At 50.7% G+C, this 18,633-nt stretch overlaps 1 protein-coding gene across 2 annotated transcripts; it reads right to left on the bottom strand.

The window, feature by feature from the left end:
• Positions 1-16,658, bottom strand: PINK1 (PTEN induced kinase 1). Of its 2 annotated transcripts, XM_060089087.1 has the most exons (8): positions 16,206-16,658; positions 10,594-10,875; positions 9,095-9,195; positions 5,418-5,600; positions 3,911-4,074; positions 2,831-2,958; positions 2,256-2,492; positions 1-1,439 (listed from the first exon to the last, which is right to left on the bottom strand). In XM_060089087.1, the coding sequence occupies exons 1-8, from the start codon at positions 16,599-16,601 to the stop codon at positions 1,182-1,184; spliced, it is 1,749 nt and encodes a 582-aa protein (XP_059945070.1). In that variant the 5' UTR covers positions 16,602-16,658; the 3' UTR covers positions 1-1,181. The 2 variants fall into 2 exon arrangements, with proteins under 2 accessions (XP_059945070.1, XP_059945071.1); XM_060089088.1 differs by lacking the exon at positions 5,418-5,600.
• Positions 16,659-18,633: the final 1,975 nt, after the last annotated feature.

The raw sequence follows: 18,633 nt of genomic DNA, 5'->3' as shown, positions 1-18,633 counted from the left end.
TTCAGTTCCAGGCACATACATGTTCTGTAGTTGTAAATATGCATTTAATTTTTCACAATTCCTGTAAGAAATGCTAGTCAGAAGGGGAAAATCAGCAAGTTTAAAACACTGCACTGTTAATTCCCATTTCAGCAGTCATGTTAGCCCTGCTAGACTCAATTCAGTAGCTGGACGAGCTCCATGGCGATGCTTCTCTCAGAGCTGTTCCAGGACGCGTGACTGAAGTGCAGAGGCTCCCGCATCTCAGGCCTCACTTCAGCGTTTTTCACTCTGATACCTGCATACCCTGACTTGTGCGAACGTTTGCCTCAGTGCAGGTAACATGCAGACTCTAACGTGGAACGCAGGTCTAACCCGCCTCAGCTTGGCCTCACCTGCTCGGTCACTAACTTTTCAGAGGTCTGTGAAGACAGGACACGAGCTTAAGGTGGGACTTTTTGGTCAGCAGCTTACACCCGAGTAGCCCCTCGCCTGGTACAGTGGGCTCATTCCTTTGGATCTGTACGCAGAGAGCTAGTCACATTTTCAGCACTGATACACAAAGGGGCCTAGTGATTAGCCAGTGTTTCTTTTTAGAGTTAGTTAGGGCCTCTGAATTCATCTAGATGAGGGGTTGGCAAACTTGGCCTATGGGTCAGTCTGGCCTGCTGCCTGTTTTTTGTAGGCCTGCAAGCTAAGAACAGTTTTTACGTTTAAGTGGTTGAAAACAATTGAGACTATTTAGTGACACGTGAAATCCAAATCTCAGTGTCCCTAAATGAAGCTTTATTGGGAAGCCGCCACACTGACTTGTTTACATATTTAAGGCTGCCTTTGCGCTGCAATGGCAGAGTTGAGTAGCTGCAACAGCCTGAGTACTGGCCCTCTACAGACAAACTTTGCCGACCTCTATCCAGACCAGTTTCTTCATTTTAGAGGTAAGAGAACTTCAGTCCACACAGGTTATATGATGCATCAAATTCACACTGCTTGAGCGAGTTAGTAGCTAGACTGTGAACTCAAGCTGTTCCTTCCACTTGCCAAACCCGAGGCCTTCTCTCTGGCTGACTGGCCCACCCTGCACCATCTTTTCTCCTGACTCCCACACCCCTCACCTAGGAGCCCCTCCCTCAGCACTCACAGACCATCACGACACATACGGGAAGTTCTTTTAGTAATTCATTCACCAGCTACATCAGCTGTCACAGGGCCGCCCTCCACGAGCAGAGGAGGAGGGCTGCCTGACTCAGCGCTTCATACTCCAGGTTGGCCAGAAATAACATCTTCATTTTTGTTTCCACACAGTTCTTCTCTGCAAGCCTGTTGGCCAGCAGAGTGGCGGCTGATTGTTGGAGAAGCCAGCCAATCATCTTGTCTGGTTTCAGGTCCTTCAGGGCTAGAGTATGTTCACCCCAGAGGCTTAAATGAAGCACGTTAGCAGCTACTCGGGCAGATGGCCTCTGTAACAGGAAGGGAAGCTGACGCTTAGAACACCTGTGACAAAGTCTTCACCCACAGCCTGCTTTGTTAATGCATCCTCGTTGCAGGGCCTTCTCTTCTCTGGCCCTGAGCAAATTCTTCTCCACCCTTCTCTCTCCTACAATGCCCTGCACTCACCTGACACACACTCCCGGCTTTTCCATGGGTACAAATTGGTGGGGGGCGGGGAGCAGTGTGCATTGCTGGAAGAGCCTCCCCACCTTGGAAGGCCCAGGAGCCATGTCTGGGGTGAGGGGAGTTGTCACGACTTAACGATGGGCAGCAGCGAGCACCTACCGTGACCGTGACAGCCTGCTGCGCACGGTGAGGGGTGAGTGGTAGGACAGCAGTTTGAGCCCCGGTCTGTCCAGGCTGTTGGCACTAAACATGCCACCTCAACCGGACCTGCCACTCCAATCCAGGTTTCAAGTATGTTAGCCTTTGTAGTAATTTCACAATGTCCAGATCTCTTAGGAGATGTCATCACATCTGATTAGATCTCGGCTGATTCTTTAAGCTACATCTTCATTAAACGTTTCTTGAAACTGCGTCTCTTTCCCTCTGAGTAACTTTAAGCAACTAAAACCAAGAGGAGTTGAACTGCTGGGATCCTGACTAATTTGGTGGCCAGCTCCCGTACTCCTATCTATACGCAAGTCTCCTATACTTGGCCTTCACCTTTGTAAGACAGAGGAGCTGCCTGTCACTCTAGTGCTTGCCCAACCCTGACCTTTACTCTGGAACACGAACCGAGGTTTCCATCCACACAATCCCTGTAAACCTGGGGATGGCCTCACCTTGCTGGCGTCTCGCTGGAGCAGCGACCTCGCCAGCTGCCTCGCCTCCAGAGGCACCGACCCCGGCAGTGCTGGCAGCTGAGCTTCTTGGTAACTGCGGCTCTCAAGGTGGGCCCTGCCCTGGCCGTAAAAGGGATTGGGGAGCCCGAAGATTTCGTAGGCGAGCGCTCCCACCGCCCAGGCATCAGCCTTGCTGTAGTCGATCACTGCCCGGGGGCCAGGGCAGGCTGTGGACACCTGCTCAGAAAGCAACCGGTGAGCAGTCATGCTGCTGGTACTTCTAAACCATTCATGCTCCTGCACGGCACCCGATTCACAGACTAATCTGAACTGTCCCAGGGAACCCAGAACCTGAGTGAACTGTAGCTCACATGCAGGAGAATCTGCTCAGCTCTGCTTTGGGCTGACAGAACTCACATCTGGAACATCAGACAGATCCAGATTTAAGCAAAGAGGCAGGGAAGGGACTTCTGATACATCGTGGGTCAGAAAAGATGAAAGTGTTGAGTAAACAGTGAGGAAACCTGGTGGGAGAGGCTCTGCTGATGGCACCTGACACGCTCAGCAGGACTCACCTCAGGGGCCATCAGGCAGCCGTTTCCACCACGGTCCACATACCAACTGGTGAAAGGCAACTGCAGGCCGACGCGCTCATCAGCCAGGCAGCAGCCGAAGTCTGTGATCACCAACCAGGGGCAGCCGTCTGCAGACGGACAGGCAGAGGTGAGTGGCCGAGTCTCTCCCCACCAACCCCCCCGCCCTGAGGTCCTATGTTTCCACTAAAGCCACCCTCTGGATGTGGGTGCGAGGGGCTCACAGGGACTCCATGTTGACCCAGGAGCACAGGCCAGCAAGGCCTGGACAGCTGCCCACTCGCCGGAGAGCTGAGCGGGGCCAGCCACACAAGTACAGATGTGCCTCTAGGAAATCAAGGTCCCCAAGCAAAGAACGGGATACAATTTGGCGCAATCTAACTAATCTAGTAATTGGCGCTCTCCCAAGATCGAAGGAGCAGCTCTTGTTTTACTAATCAGGTGGTACTGGCTCAAACGATCGCCAAGAGTCTTTGAACTTGAAACCTCAAATCCAAACCTAAAAAACAGGTGCATTATGAATTAGTTATTTGTAAAAGGATTCATACAGACATCCTTTAAAAAGTCAGTTCCTCTAGAATTGCATATTTAATTATCTCAAATCTTCTAGTTCAAAATTGACCAGCGGTGTGACTCTCTTACAGGATCGCCAGGCAAGTGGTCATCCAGCTTCGCTTGAGTGCTTCCAATGACGGGGAGCTTACTGCCAGGGGCAGCTGGGCTGACATTCAAGCAGTGCTCACTGTTTGAAAATTCTTTCTTACATTAAGCTAAAGTCTACCTCTCTTTCACTTTATTCAAGAAAATGTCCACCACTGAGGTTTCTGTTCTGTAAGCGGACAACCAAAAGGAATCTGGGAACTGTTAACCACCATTCCACGGGTCCTACACAGGGAACAAAACCCTCCATCTTGAAGGAGGGAGTGCTCATCTCTTGTGTACAGAGCTAAGACATAACAACTTAGAACATAAAAATCAAAAAAGACCCAAAGGCTCCTAAATGTCCCCAGACCTAAAGTCCAGAGTGCCCTGGACCGCCTGGAGGTGCAGCGGGGCACCTACCTGCGTCTGGCTCCACGAGGACGTTGTCAGATTTCAGGTCTCTGTGTGCGACGCCCTGCTGCACCAGGTGAGCCACCCCTTCCAGGAGCTGCAGAGTCATCACGGTGGCCAGGCGGGGGCTCGGGCTGTTCCCACAAAGGTACTGGCGCAGGGTACAGGAGTAGCTGGCAGAGAGGGCGACAGGGCCTCAGCTACTGTGCACCAAGGATCCCAAGCAGCTTGCTTCCTATTATTCTGATGGCCTTTCCTCTTTTTAAATTTTATTTATCTTTTATTTATTTTTGGTTGTGTTTGTGTTGGATCTTTGTTGCTGCACACGGGCTTTCTCTATTTGCGGCGAGCGGGGGCTACTCTTCATTGCAGTGCGCGGGCTTCTCATTGTGGTGGCCTCTCTTGCTGCGGAGCACAGGCTCTAGGTGCGCGGGCTTCAGCAGTTGTGGCTCGCAGGCTCTAGAGTGTAGGCTCGGTAGTTCTGGCTCGCGGGCTCTAAAGCTCAGGCTCGGCAGCTGTGGCACACGGGCTTAGTTGCTCCGTGGCACGTGGGATCTTCCCGGACCAGGGTTCGAACCCATGTCCCCTGCATTGGCAGGCAGACTCTTAACCACTGCGCCACCAGGGGAGCCCCTCCTCTTCTTCCTGAACTTTTTTTTTTTTTTTTGCGGTACGCGGGGCTTTTCACTGCTGTGGCCTCTCCCGTTGCGGAGCACAGGCTCCGGACGCGCAGGCCCAGCGGCCATGGCTCACGGGCCCAGCCGCTCCGCAGCACGCGGGATCCTCCCGGACCGGGGCACGAGCCCGCGTCCCCTGCATTGGCAGGCGGAATCTCAACCACTGCGCCACCAGGGAAGCCCTTCCTGAACTTTTTGATTTCTTTTTTCCCCAAGTATCCTTTCTGTTCCCACCCACCATCTTGAAATTAGGAAGTAAGAGCTGGGGCCTCACATATTAAAAGTAACAGTACAGATGCTTGTTTCCTTTAAAACCCATATGGCAATGCCAGGGGTGCAGGGACGGAGGAAGGAGAACAGTTTATGTTAAGAAACCAGGTGATGGGCTTCCGTGGTGGCGCAGCGGTTGAGAGTCCGCCTGCTGATGCAGGGGACGCGGGTTCGTGCTCCGGTCCGGGAAGATCCCACATGCCGTGGAGCGGCTGGGCCCGTGAGCCATGGCCGCTGGGCCTGCACGTCCGGAGCCTGTGCTCCGCAGCGGGAGAGGCCACAACAGTGAGAGGCCCGCGTAACGCAAAAAAAAAAAAAAAAAAGAAACCAGGTGAGGTGGGCATAGAGGGGGCAACAGCCAAAGGCACTAACAGCACTAGGGGAAAAGTATATTCTGACTCAACACGTGTTTCTGTTTTCATGAAAAGTTGTCCTAAAGGGAAACTGCTCCACAGGGCAGACATACGCCCTCAGCCTGGCCTCCCAGAGGGCGGGGATCCCTCTCCCCTGCAACCCCGGGATCCAGGCACACTGCTCACTACAGGTCCTGCCACACCCCTGCCACTTACTTCTTCATGACAAGGAAGAGTGTCCGCCCGTGGCCCAGGCCTTCGGGGTGAAGGCGCGGGGGCAGCACGTCAGGGTAGTCGAGCAGGGCCCCTGGCAGCAGCGGCACAGACGACGTGAAGGCGCGGAAGACGCGGATGACGTTGGGGTGTGCGGCCAGCTGCTTGGGACCCCCGTTGGACCTTCTTTTTCAGCCAAGTGGGACAAACATGAGGCCAGTAGCAGATAGGACACTTGGAAATATAACAGTCTAAGGCCACATTCAATACTGACATGCATTCATGCGCCCAGCTCCTCCTATGAACTCTGCCCCAGGTGCAGAGCCTGGTTTTGGAAGGAAAACCCACAACGACTCATTGCATTCAGTGACTCCACCAGTCCGTCCACTGTCCATCCATCCCAGGTGGCAGAACACAGTGGAGGAGACCCTGGAATCAGACGGCCTGGGATCGAATCCCACCCCTGCCACTCCAAGTCCTTGGCCAAGCTGCTTAACTTCTCTGGGCTCAAATGCAAAAGGGGGATAAGGTGGTAACATACCTCATGCAGTTAATGCTTGTAAAGGACCTAGAATCTCCTCGATTCCAAGTTCTAGCGTAACACTTGGCAGGGAGTCTGAGCCCAGTAAACCTCTGAGTGAATGGATACACATGCAGTTCATGGTAGACATGTCACCTGCTGCCATGCGCACATCTGCCGCTCAGACACAATGGCCACGTTCGGGATTGCATGACCAGGGCTGCAAAACCACCTGCTGTGTACCAGCCCTGCCCCCGGCTCAGAGCTGCTGGGACTAAGGGTGAGCACCTACCCCAAGGGCAACGAGCCTGCAGTCATGTCTGAGGCCCAGTGGCTGGCAGGAAAAGGGGAGAGTCTGTCTCTCTTTGGGGAGTGAGTGAGTGAAGAAACGTGGCAGTAACTGGGCAGTCGGCAATGGAGCTGAGGGTGGAAGGATGCTGTCACAGAGCAGGACCCTACGGGGCCTCCCCGTGTCCTCTGCTTTAGCTCCTCTCCGAAGTACCTGGATAACAGTAACTGATGCACATTCCTGAGCTGTTTTACAGATGTGACAACCCCCCACCAAGTGGAAGACACGGGCTCATGGCCCCCGCTCATGGCCCCCAGGCCTACTGGGGCCTAAGGATTGATAGTTAACCCCTGTGACACCGCCCTGTCACCTCACCATCAACCAGAGAACTGTGCACGAGCCAATCACATACGCTGTGACCCCCTCCCCTCACCTGGCCTTTAAAAACGCTTTGCTGAAACCCCTGGGGGAGTTCGGGGGTTTTGGGGGCATGAGCCATCCTTCTTGCATGGCCCTGCAATAAATCTTTCTCTGCTCCAAACTCCGATGTTTCAGTATTGTTCGCCCTCACTGTGCTTTGGGCACATGAACTTTAGGCCTGAGGGAAGCCAGAGGTGTAGCCATGGGTAGGAAATAAGGACGCTGGGTGGCAGAGGAGGAGGATGGAGCAAAGCCCAGAGACGTCAGGACAACACAGAGAGGTCGACACATGCCCTGTCTTCAGAGCTGCCTCAGTTCCGAGCTTTGAAGCCAGTCCACCATGTGGCCTTGTACAGCTCCTCTGGACTCCACCCAAATGGGCCCCCGTCCTAGGCGATCAAAGGAATCGAAGCACTGTTCCTAGCCTGCGGCCATTAGGGGCAGTGGGAGAATCACGATCACAGCACAAGGCTGTCAGTGCCACACTGGGAAAGCGCTGCCTGGTTGTCACGAGAGCCCAGAGGAAGCGTGTGGCTGTGCTGGGGAGGCGTGTGTGTATGTGTGTGTAGAACTGGAACAGGACCGGAGTGTGTGTGTGTGTGTATAGAACCGGAGCAGGACCGGAGTGTATCTGTGTGTGTGTGTGTGTGTGCAGAACTGGAGCAGGACCGGAGTGTGTGTGTGTGTGTGTGTGTGTGTAGAACTGGAGCAGGACGTGTGTGTGTGTGTGTGTGTGTGTGTATGTGTAGAACTGGAGCAGGACTGGAGTGTGTGTGAGTGTGTGTGTATGTGTGTGTGTACAGAACTGGAGCAGGACCAGAGTGTGTGTGTGGGTGTGGGGGTGTGTGTATGTGTGGGTGTGTGTAGAACTGGAGCAGCACCAGAGGCTGTGTGTGTGGGGGGGGGGCGGGGAACTGGAGCAGCACCGGAGGCTGTGGTGGGGGTCTAACTGCACACACAAGAGGCCTGTGTGCATCTGGTGAGGGCATATGGATTCACCACGGTGGAGCATAGGGTGTAAATGGGAGAAGATAAGAAATCAGGTGGGAGAAGCAGCCCCAGGAGCAGATCACAAGGGCTGAGTCTGAGGTCCCTGGATGAGCAAGGCTAGGAAGAAATCCACCCAGTGCTCTCAGGGTCTTGGAGTCTTTCTCCTGAGACAGAGTTGATGTCATCAATACTTTAGGTAACAGACTTTCTGCCATATTCACCTAATCATTCCGCAGACATTCACTGAGCTGTTCGGTGTACACAGTAAACAAACATAAAAGCCCTGCCCTCAGAGAGCTTACAGTGCAGCCACAGAGACGATGAATAAATAGACAAAGACATCTACGATTTAAGGACAGATGGAGCTAAATGCTGTGAAAACACTACAGTGGGTAGAAGACTGGAGAGTGACAGGTCTGCACGGCAGCACCATGTCAGCTGGCTGAGCTTCCACCACAAAAGGAAGCACCAGAGGATAAAGTTAGACCAAAGGAATCAGCTGACACCCACCCTTCCCTACAAAGGAATCCAGAGAAGAGGAGGACAGGGCTAAGCCTACCAAGCAGCTACTTCCCTAGGCCTGCACCGACCCTCAGTCACACTAGAGCCTTCCAAGCCCTGGAAGGGGTCTTCCATGTATGTTTCCTTAAGTCCCCATTTCCACCTTCCTGCTTCTGATCTACAGACCAACCCTCTAGTAAGTCACCAAAGACACAGTGGGCCACCTCTTCCTGGGGGTCTACAAATACTAAAAGGAGCACAGCGTCTCCTCTGGCACAAGTATTATCTTTTACAACTTGTGGGTTTGCAAAGCCAAGGTGAGCTTAGGCTGCCATCCAGACTCTCCCCTCTGTGGAGGGAGCCTCTTTTCCTACTTCTTTGCCTAGCTAATGGCTATCCATCTTCCAAGAGGCAGAACAAACTGTCCCTTCAAGAGGCCTTTCTGAATGGCCCCGAACCCCTGCAACGCACACACCTCTGGGCTCCCTGAGCACCTGAGCGCACGCTATTCTAGCACTTCCCACGCTAGACTCTGCTCCCGACTTCTCAGGCTCCTCTGTCACACGGAGAACAGGCCATTAAAAAAAAAATCTCTTGGCACTATCGGGTCACGGCAGCTATTCGTGAAGTGAGTGTTGCCTCCGCTGGGGACAGAGTTCGATTTGTTTCTACCTGGGCATGACTTAGGCATCAGAAACCAGATCCATTTTCCATCGCTCTGAATTGGGCAGCTGTGGATGGCCTGCTCTCCCTACTCCAGCGTGAGTCAGCCCCCTGCATCTTCCACCACGGTCAGACTGTCTACAGTCTTTCCCAATTATCCACCAACTGAAAATCCATCACTGACTACATCATTCAGTGAGAATTTACTGTCTACTGTGTGTCGTGTCAGACACTGTGCCGAGTGGTGAGGGCACAGGTGGGGATTCTGCTCTGTGTGGTGGGCAGATGGGTGCTTACCTGTGAACGACCGCTCCATACTCCCCGGCCAAGGCCACCCGACTGGCTGGGACAAGCTCCTGGATCATTGTGCTAAAGATGGCTTCGCTGGATGAGCCCGCCTGGAACACAGCCGTAACAAATCCAGGGTTACACAGGCCCAAGCAAGTCCAGGCCCTCCTTATAATCTGGACCAGGACAGCTACTGCCTAGAATTGGCTTTGACCTTCAAGCTAAGATAACCTCTCTGAAGTGGGAAGCCAAGCTGAGTTTATCCTGGGAGAGAGAGGGCAGAGGTGCCATCCATGCCAACCCAGAGGACGCCTCCCACACCTCACACTCTTTGACAGCTCAGGTGCCCACGGCAGGAGGAGATGTCAAGATGATCAAGGCAGGGACACTTCTTCCTGCCATAGATGCCTCCGGTCACCACCAGGCTCAAACCTGACCACCGAGCACTAACGCTCACCCTCGCAGGCTCCCTTCAGCAGACAGGCCCAGCCCGACAAGCCCCTGCTGGATAAACTCGTGCCGAATCACAGAACAGCCCTCTTCATCACCCAATAAAAAACAAAAAACAAGGAAAAGCACTTTATTTTCCTCATTTCATTACGAACAGCTCTCAGGACTTGTGAAACCTGTCAAGAATAGTTTAAGAATCAAGTCTTTTAGCTTCTGTGAATGCATTTGCTGTCGTGCCCCAACCAGTGGGAGTTTTGATACTAAGACTGGATGTTTCCTAGGTCGAGGATTTGGCTGCTTCCTAGCTATTAGCCCAGCATGGATGTATACAGTCTAATAACCTCCATTCCCCAGATCGAAACCTGAACCTGCATCCTTCAGTGTCCAGCGTGAGCTGTGTGCCTGTGTCCCACCTTAGCCTTGGAAAGATGCTCTGGGCAGGAGGAAACACATCAGGTCTTGATGAATTTCCTAACCTCTCCTCCCCCACCCTCCATGTAATGGCAAGATAAATTACTCTAAATGGACAGAAGTCTTTGTTTTCAGGTGGGAAAAATACTCAATTTCCCAAAGTCTTGAGTTCTACAAGAGTTGAGAGCAGGGAGGCGAGAAGCCAGCCTTGGGTCTGCAGGGGCGGCGGGAGGCGTGCCGCCCCTTGTGCCCAGCGTGGCAGGTCAGGGAGAGAGAGGCCGGTGCAGACTGCAGCCCTGAAATTAACTGATTGGCCTGGACGCTTTAGGCACTTGCTACTCAGTGTGGCTCACGGCCCAGCAGCGTGGGCATTGCCTGGGGGCTCCTTAGTAGGAGGGGGGAGTCTCAGGCTCCACCCCCCAGCAGCTGCCCACAATCTGCCTTCTAACCTGACCCCAGGCGATGCATGGACATATTACAGTCTGAGACATGCTGCTTCAGACTCTTGTGCAAGAGCGTGAGGCACCTGTACTATGGAAAATCTGTGTTGTTTCCTATTTACTGCCTGGGACAAAGCGCTGTGAGGTTCCCACAAGATGGGCATTTTGAGAAACGCCGACTTTAGAGATGGAAGGCCCCACTCTTACCGAGATGTTCCACATCATCTTGATGGCCAAGGGAAAGGCAGGGGCCAGGGGGGCTCGCTCCTCTTCTCGTGGAATGATGTCTGGGCCTCTCCCTGGAAGAAGCCCGATACTCCCTGCCACCGGCTGGTTCTGGGACAACACAGGCATGGTGGCCTCATAGACAGCGGCACTGCAGCCCTTGCCAATGGACTTCCCGATCAGATACTCCTCCAGCCGGAAACCCTGCCGGCGTCTAGCGTCCAGTGGGTCGGGGAGCAGCTTGTTTTTCTGGGTGAAAACTGCCTGTGAAGAAAAAAAGCAGGTGCCGTGAGCCCGGGAGCCCAGTAAGGCCTCAGTGAAGGGATGGGGAGGTACAGTGAGGCGAGCTCTTCACTGACAAGACCAAGAGCCAATAAAAACACAACCAAGTTGGGTTTCACTGCTCGTCCTGGGCTCAGGCCATCCTGCTTTCTCTCTCTCATTACTCAGAATAATTCTTCGTAAAGTGTCACTTCATTGCAGTCACCGAGACAGCCCAACACAGAACATCATGAATTAGTTAAGAGGTCAGAACTCTCAAATTCTGCAGCTGGCACATCACTCCTTTGCTGTCTGTCAAGCTCCCAGCACAAGCTTGGAGGTTTCTGATTGTGGAGACGGCTCCTTCTGCAAAGACCTCGGCAGGCAGGTATTGGATGGTTACCAAGAACTGTGTACGGGCAGAAGCATGTGGTCAGCAGCCCCCCCCACCCACCTGTGAATGACCTCAGGCTGCTTTTGCAGGCCAGGGAGTAAAATCAGGGGGCTCCCTGGAGCCGAGTCATCAGGTCCTGTTGTTGGGCTGCAGCCCACAGGCCTGCAAGCCTTGTATCTGCCCAGCCTTGAGACGACTGAAGAAAGAGCCTGGAGACAGTGACAAGGACATCAATGGTTTATTGGACGGGGCATCTTACACGTCTGCAGCATAAGGTCCTGGAGCAACATCCCAACGTGTGTGGCAGACAGCAGGCAGGACACGGCAGCAATCTTCACTAATCTTCACTAGTCAGGGGAGAAGAAGGCTACCCTTTATAGGGAAATTGGTATCAGGTTGGCTCATCAGTTACCAGGGAAACCAGCGGCTGCGGCACGTCCCTCACAGCCCCTCAGGTTAATGACCATCACGAGGGCAGATGTTTCCCTTTAATAAACTAGCAGGTGGAGCTGTTTTGGCCTAAGGCTTAGAACAACCGCTAGCTGGGGCAGGGGGCAAGCACCTTCCTGTGAGTAGGATGTAAGTGAAGCAGGGACTGGTCCAGCAGGGGATGCACAGAGAGCAAGAGGACGGCCATCTTGAGTGGCCTGACCATACATCTGTCTTCCTGTCTCTACCTCTTAGGAATCTGGTGGGCCATTCTGATTGCAGAAAGGAAACAAGAATACAAGAGTTCTGATGGACATAGATGGAAACGCAGGTGCTGTGGGGATGCACTGGGATCGAGGCTATTTCCCCCAAATCGGGGTTCTTGCCTACTCCAGGCAGGTGACGTCATTTCTACAGTCACCCAGACTCTGCCTTCGCCCTCAAATCCCGTCTGATCTCCTGACCCCTCCCTCTTCACGGTTAGTCACTCAGCTCCAGACTCTCCCACTCACGTCCTCCCTTCACCTGCTTCTGAGCCGGATGAAACCACACTGCTTTCACGTGTCACTCATCAGGTTCAAGAACCTGACAGGTTATTCAGTACCTTGTCCTGGTACTTCCTACGTGGGAAAACTGTTTCTGCAGGCTGGTCTGCACTGTCCACACTGGTCTCTCACATGCCTCTCCCTGAACCTTTGCTCAAACTATTCCCCTCCCCCGCCCCCTATTTCTATTGTCTTCACTCTACCTGCTCATCCTTACTCATCCATCAAGTCCCAACTCAAGCTCCTGCTTCCCCTATAACCAGTCCTGACAACCCAGCCCACAGCAACCTTTCCTTCTGGAGGGTTCCTAAAGCACTGAGAACCTATGAGCTAATACACCTCGTATGATAACTTCTAATGTTTTTAAAAAACGAAAGTCTGTCTTGCCTTGCCAACTAGTTTCTAAACTCTGTGGAGTGGAAGCAATATCTTGCAGAGTAATCCTTTAGCAACCATGGTTTTGAGAATGAGATACATGTTTTAAAACCTTTTATAGACTCACAAGAAGCAGAAAAAAAAATAAAGTACAAAATGTCCTGTGTACCCTTCACCCAGTTTCCCACAAGTGACATCTTATAAAAAGCATTAATACAAAGCCCAGGAAAGTGACAACGTACACTACTGTTAACTAGACTACAGACCTTACTCAGTTTTCACTTTTTCTTTTTTGGCCGCGCGCAAGCCGGTTCTTAGTTCCCCAACTAGGGATGGAACACGCGCCCTCTGCAGTGGATGTGCGGAGTCTTAACCACTGGACCACCAGGGAAGTCCCTCACCATCTTTTCTGACCTGCATTCTTTCGTGTGCGCACGTGTAACTCTATGCAATTTTATCCCCCGTACAGATACACGCAATCACCACAATCAAGACAGCGTTCTGTCGCCACAGAAGAACTCCTCTGTGCCACCTCTGTGTATTTGGGCCACCCCCACCCGTCCCAGTCCCCTGGCAACCAGTGATCTGTTCTCCATCTCCACAGTTTTGTCATTTCAAGACTGTTATATAAATAGAATCGCACAGGATGTAACCTTTTGGAACTGACTTTTTTTCTATAAGCATAATGCCCTTGAGGTTCATTTAGGTTGTTACCTATCGATGGTTGACTCCTTGTTATTGCTTAGTATTCCACTGTATGGCTGTACCAGGGTTTGTTTAACAATTTACCTGTTGAAGGATTTTTTTTTTTTTTTTTTTTTTTTTTTTTGCGGTACGCGGGCCTCTCACTGTTGTGGCCTCTCCCATTGCGGAGCACAGGCTCCGGACGTGCAGGCTCAGCGGCCATGGCTCACGGGCCCAGCCACTCCGCGGCATGTGGGATCTTCCCGGACCGGGTCATGAACCCGTGTCCCCTGCATCGGCAGGTGGACTCTAACCCACTGCGCCACCAGGGAAGCCCCGATGTTTGGGTTTTTAATATTTTGCTATTATGAATGATGCTGCCGTGAACATCTGTGTTTAAAAATTATTCTTAAGAATTGTGGTAAAATACACATAACAGAATTGGTCATTTTAACCATTTTAAGTGTGCAGTTCAGTGGCATTAAGTACAGTCACACTGTTATGTGTAACCATCACCACCATCCATCTCCAGAACTTTTTTCATCTTGCAAAACTGAAATTCTATACCAATAAACAGTGACTCCCCAGCCCCTCTCCCCAGCCCTTGTTCACTTTCCATCTCTATGAATTTGACTAAATACCTCATATAAGTGGAATCATACAGTATCTGTCTTTTTGTGACTGGCTTATATCACTTAGCATAATATCCTCAAGTTCCTCCATGTTGTTGCATGTGTCAGAATTTCCTTTCTTTTAAAGGCTGAATAATATTCCATTGTATGTATATAGCACATTTTGCTTATTTTTCCCCCATTGATGGACACTTGGGTTGCTTCCACCTTTTGACTACTCTGAATAATGCTATGAACATAGGTGTACAAGTATCTGTTCAAGTCCCTGCTTTCAGTTCTTGTGAATATATACTCAGAAGTGGAATTGCTGGGATATGATAATTCTATTTTTAATTTTTGGGGGGAACTGCCATACTGTTTTCCATAGCAGCTACTCATGTACAGGTTTTTGTGTGAACATAAGTTTTCATTTCTCTGGGTAAATGCCCAAGACTGCAATGGCTGGGTCATAAAACGAATACGTGTTTAGCTTTGTAAGAAACAGCCGACTATTTTCCAGAGTGGCTGCACCATTTTATATTCTCACCATTGGTTCAGTTTCTCTGCATCCTCACAGGCATTTGCTACTATCATTAATTTTAAAATTTTAGCTGTTCTGATAAGTATGCAGAGATATCACATTGTATTTTTAACTTGCATTTCCCTAATGGCTAGTGATGTTCAACATCTTTTCATATGCTTATTTGGCATCTGTATCTCCCCTTGGTGAAATATATATTCATGTCTTTTGCCTATTTTATATAGGTTTTTTTCCCCCAAATGCTTTCCAAATGCATCTAAAGGCACTGGTCAGTGTTCTACCCCAGCATGACACCATACAGGATTTTAGCACTAGAGTTGCCAGACCTGGTGCTTTTCTTTCAAAAGAAGTCAAATGCCCAAATTTTTAAATTAATTGGCAACTAATTAAAAATTTTAAGCCCCAGAAAGGTGAAGTGTGAGGAAAGGCCATGGAGGATGGTAAGCTTAGGGGGTCAAGCTCCTCAGTTTAAAAACAGCCTCCCTAATTTTAAGTAGGATTTGTCAAGTTGGCCGACCTTGGCTTCTGCCAGTTGAGCTATAGCAAAAGACAAGTCCAGAGGCTGGGGACTAGGTCAGGTGTTTCCTGTAGCCCCAAAGGGGACAGCGCAAACGTGAGACACTCTGGTGATGAGTAACACGAACTGGGCTGAAAACCAGGAAACATGGGAGACACTGCTTGGTTTTCAACCAGCTGTGTCCTTGGGCAAGTCACGCCACCTTCCACCACCTCAGCGCTAAGCTGTGAAATGCACGGGCTGTACTAACTCAGTGAGTGCTTCCAAACCCCAGGAAGAACGACCTCCCTGGAAGAGGAGGGAATCCTGCCAGCAGATGGCCTTCAGACTTGAACTCAACAATGGTTCTTCCTTGGGTGTCCAGCCTGCCCACCTACCCTGCAGATTTTGGACTTGCCAGCCTCCAGAACGGCAGAGCCAATTCCTTCAAATAAATCTCCCTTTTTATAAACACATCCTATTGGTTCTGTTTCTCTGAAGAAATACAGATTTTGGTTAAGCAGAAACAGAATTCTCTGAGCTATTTAAAACATTTAAAAAGCCTAAGAACCCCTGTGTCTCTAGTCACCTCTGATAACTCTATGCAGGTTAACTAAAACCCATTAGGTCTGCTGTTTTCTCCTGCTGTCCTTGCTTTTTACTGTGGTTTCAGTTATGTCACTAATTGACTAAACTGGATGCAGCCTGGCTGGCACAGTGGTTTAAGGGCACAGGCTCCGGAAAGTCAGACTTGGGGCACTGCCCTTTATTAGCTGTGTGACTTCAGCAAGTTACTTCACCTTTCACCTCTCTGAGTATATTTCCTCATCCATAAATTGTGGATGACAGCTACCTCAGGAATAGAAGTGTTATTATGATTTAGTTGTCCTTAAATTTTAGAAAATTTATGGAAAGTCATTGGCCTCGCTGCAAGAGGAGCTATAATTAACATTATCTTTCAAAACATGCTGAGGAAGGGAAGACAGTAAAACAAAAGTGAGGTCCTGGCCGGGTATGACGAGATCAGTAACAAAGAAAATGAGCCTTAACCGATGACTGCCCAGAAATTCCAGCTCCGACAAGATAAATCTTGATCCAGGGCCCCCAATCAGTACATGCCTCCCAGCCCCGCCCCCACCGCACCCAGACCTGGCCCCGCCCCTCACCCAACTCGAGACCCGCCCACGCGCTTAGCCCCGCCCCCCAGCCTGACTCCAGCCCGCCTCTGCTCCGGCCCCCGCCCGCAGCCAGAGCTCACCTGGATCTCCTCACAGGCCGAGGCCGCTCGTCGGCCCTCCGCTTGCTTCTCCTCGATGAGACCCAGACCCAGCCCGAAGGCCAGAAAGACGGCCCGGCCGCAAGGGCCCGCGCCGCCCCGGGGCCGCCCCACGAACTGCCTCTGGAGCCGCGCCGCCAGCCCGGCCACCGACTGGCGGAAGAAGCGGTAGCGGCCGGGGAGCCCGAGCCCGAGCCTGCGCGCCTCCGCGCCGGGTCCCGCGGCCTGGCCCGGGCGCTCCCCTCGACCCCAGCCCGCCGCGGGGCCCGGCCGCTCCGGTCGCCCCCAGCCGTAGGTCGAGCCAGGCTTGGCCGTGAAGCGCAGTAGCAGCGCTCGGCCCAGCTGCAGGCCCCGGCCCAGCGCTTGTCGCACCGCCATGGTTCCGCACCCAGGCCTCCCCGGAGCCGCAGGCGTCGGTGACGCCCGACAAAACAAACTTCGGGGGCGGCGCCTCTGCGCAGGCGCGGTCGCTAATGGGCGGGGCCGCCACTCTGGCGGTTTCCTGGCTGGGCGCGCGAGGGCGCTGGGCGCGCACTTGAGCGGCGGGTAGTTTCTTGCGTTTTTGTACCCAGGGTCTAAGAGTAGCGTGTCAGGGTGGTCCTCAGTGTGAACATCGCTGGTTCTGGGCAAAATCGAATAATTAAGAAGGGAAACATTTATTATCATCCACCGTGCCAGACTCTTTACATTTGTTAATTTTCCCACCAATGAGATAGGAATGTCATTTTTATAGATACGAAAACAGGCATGGAGAGGGCAGTGAGGATCCCAGGTCGTATGTGTCAGAGCTGAGGTTAAAGTTCACGTTGCCCTGATTGTTGGGTCCTTGTCTCCCAGTGCCCTTAGGCTCCTCTCAACAAGCCCACGGTCCCTGCTCGCTTCTTAGGACCTCAAGAGAAATCGCACCCAAAAGCCACATTTTTCAGATTAGTGAACTGAGTCCCCGAGACGTGGAGCGACTTGCCCAATGTCAATGTCGCACAGCTTGTTAGTGGCAGAGCCCTGTTACCCAAAGCTGCTGTTAGAAATGACCGATAAAGGGATTCGAACTGATTTCTTTTTCCTTGCCTTTTTTTAAATGGGAATTTTCAAACACACAATATTGGAATAGTATAGTGAACCCCATGTACCCATTACCCAGCTTCAACAATTCTCAACAACTGGCCGTTATTTTATTCATCTATGCATACCTTCCTATGCCCCATTCCCCCAACTTTAAAGCAAATCCCAGACATCGTATTGTAATGACTTTATATTATAAATACCTAAATATCTATTGCTGTGATAACTCTTTTAAAGAAAACATAAATAATATTATTATCACCTCTGAAAATATTAACATTAGCTCCATAATATCATTTACTATCCAGTCAATATTCAGATTTCCCTGTTGTTTTGTCTTATTTTACAGTTATTCAAACTGGGATCCAGACAAGGTCTACATGATTTATTTGGTCAGTGGGCTATTCTTTAACAAGGGACTATGCCTTCCCCAGGCTAAGGAGGTATATTTTGTGGTGCTGCCATTTTAAAAACGTTGCTGTAATCATGGGTACCTCTATTCTCTTTACCCCTAAGGATAGTTGTGGGTAAGAGGCCCTGGAAGAGATGTAGAATATTTTTGTAGGTGTAGCCCTGTTAATCTGTGTGTGACAGGTGAGCTTCAGGGCAAGGAGACATTTGTCTGGCCTGAGACCCACCTCAGCATTGCTTGGGTAGAAAGGCACAGCCTAATCCATTTATTTTGGGGCTCATTTACAACGTTCAGCACAGCTCTGGTTCTGTGCTGTATAGTAAGTAGGGATAGTAGTAAATACGAATAAAAATAGGCAACTGCAAAAAGATCCATCTTTGAATTGAAACATATTGAAATATATATATATATATATATATATATATATATATATATATACACACACATATAGTGGGGAGCTGGTAATTTTACTTTGTATTTTATGTATGCATTTACCTATAGAAATGCATATATAGTTTCCCCAAGAATGTTTATAGCAACACTATTCCATATAGTGTAAAACTAGAAACAACTCAAATGGCCATCAACAGTAGACTGGATAAATTGTGGTATATACACCCAATGGAATGCTAAACAGCCATAAAAGTGTCTACAACTGTAGGCAACAACATAGATATATTTTATAAATATATTGATCATTTAAAGAAGACAAACATAAAAAGCAATAAATACTATGTGATTCCGTTTATATAAAGCTCAAAGGCCAACAAAATTAATCTACAGTGTTAGAGGCCAGGATAGTGGTTGCCCTTGGAAGGGTAGTTACTAGAAGGAGACTTGAAGAGGCTTTTGGAATGCTGGTGATGTTTTCTTTCCTAATCCGGGTATGTTCATGTCATGAAAATTCACCTAGGTGTACACTTTGATTTGTGCAAT

This window comes from Mesoplodon densirostris, chromosome 2, assembly GCF_025265405.1.
Source record: "Mesoplodon densirostris isolate mMesDen1 chromosome 2, mMesDen1 primary haplotype, whole genome shotgun sequence".
In the NCBI taxonomy this organism is placed as follows: Eukaryota; Metazoa; Chordata; class Mammalia; order Artiodactyla; family Ziphiidae; genus Mesoplodon; species Mesoplodon densirostris.
Note: the sequence above shows the minus strand (reverse complement) of the source record. Positions and strands in the feature narration are given on the sequence as shown.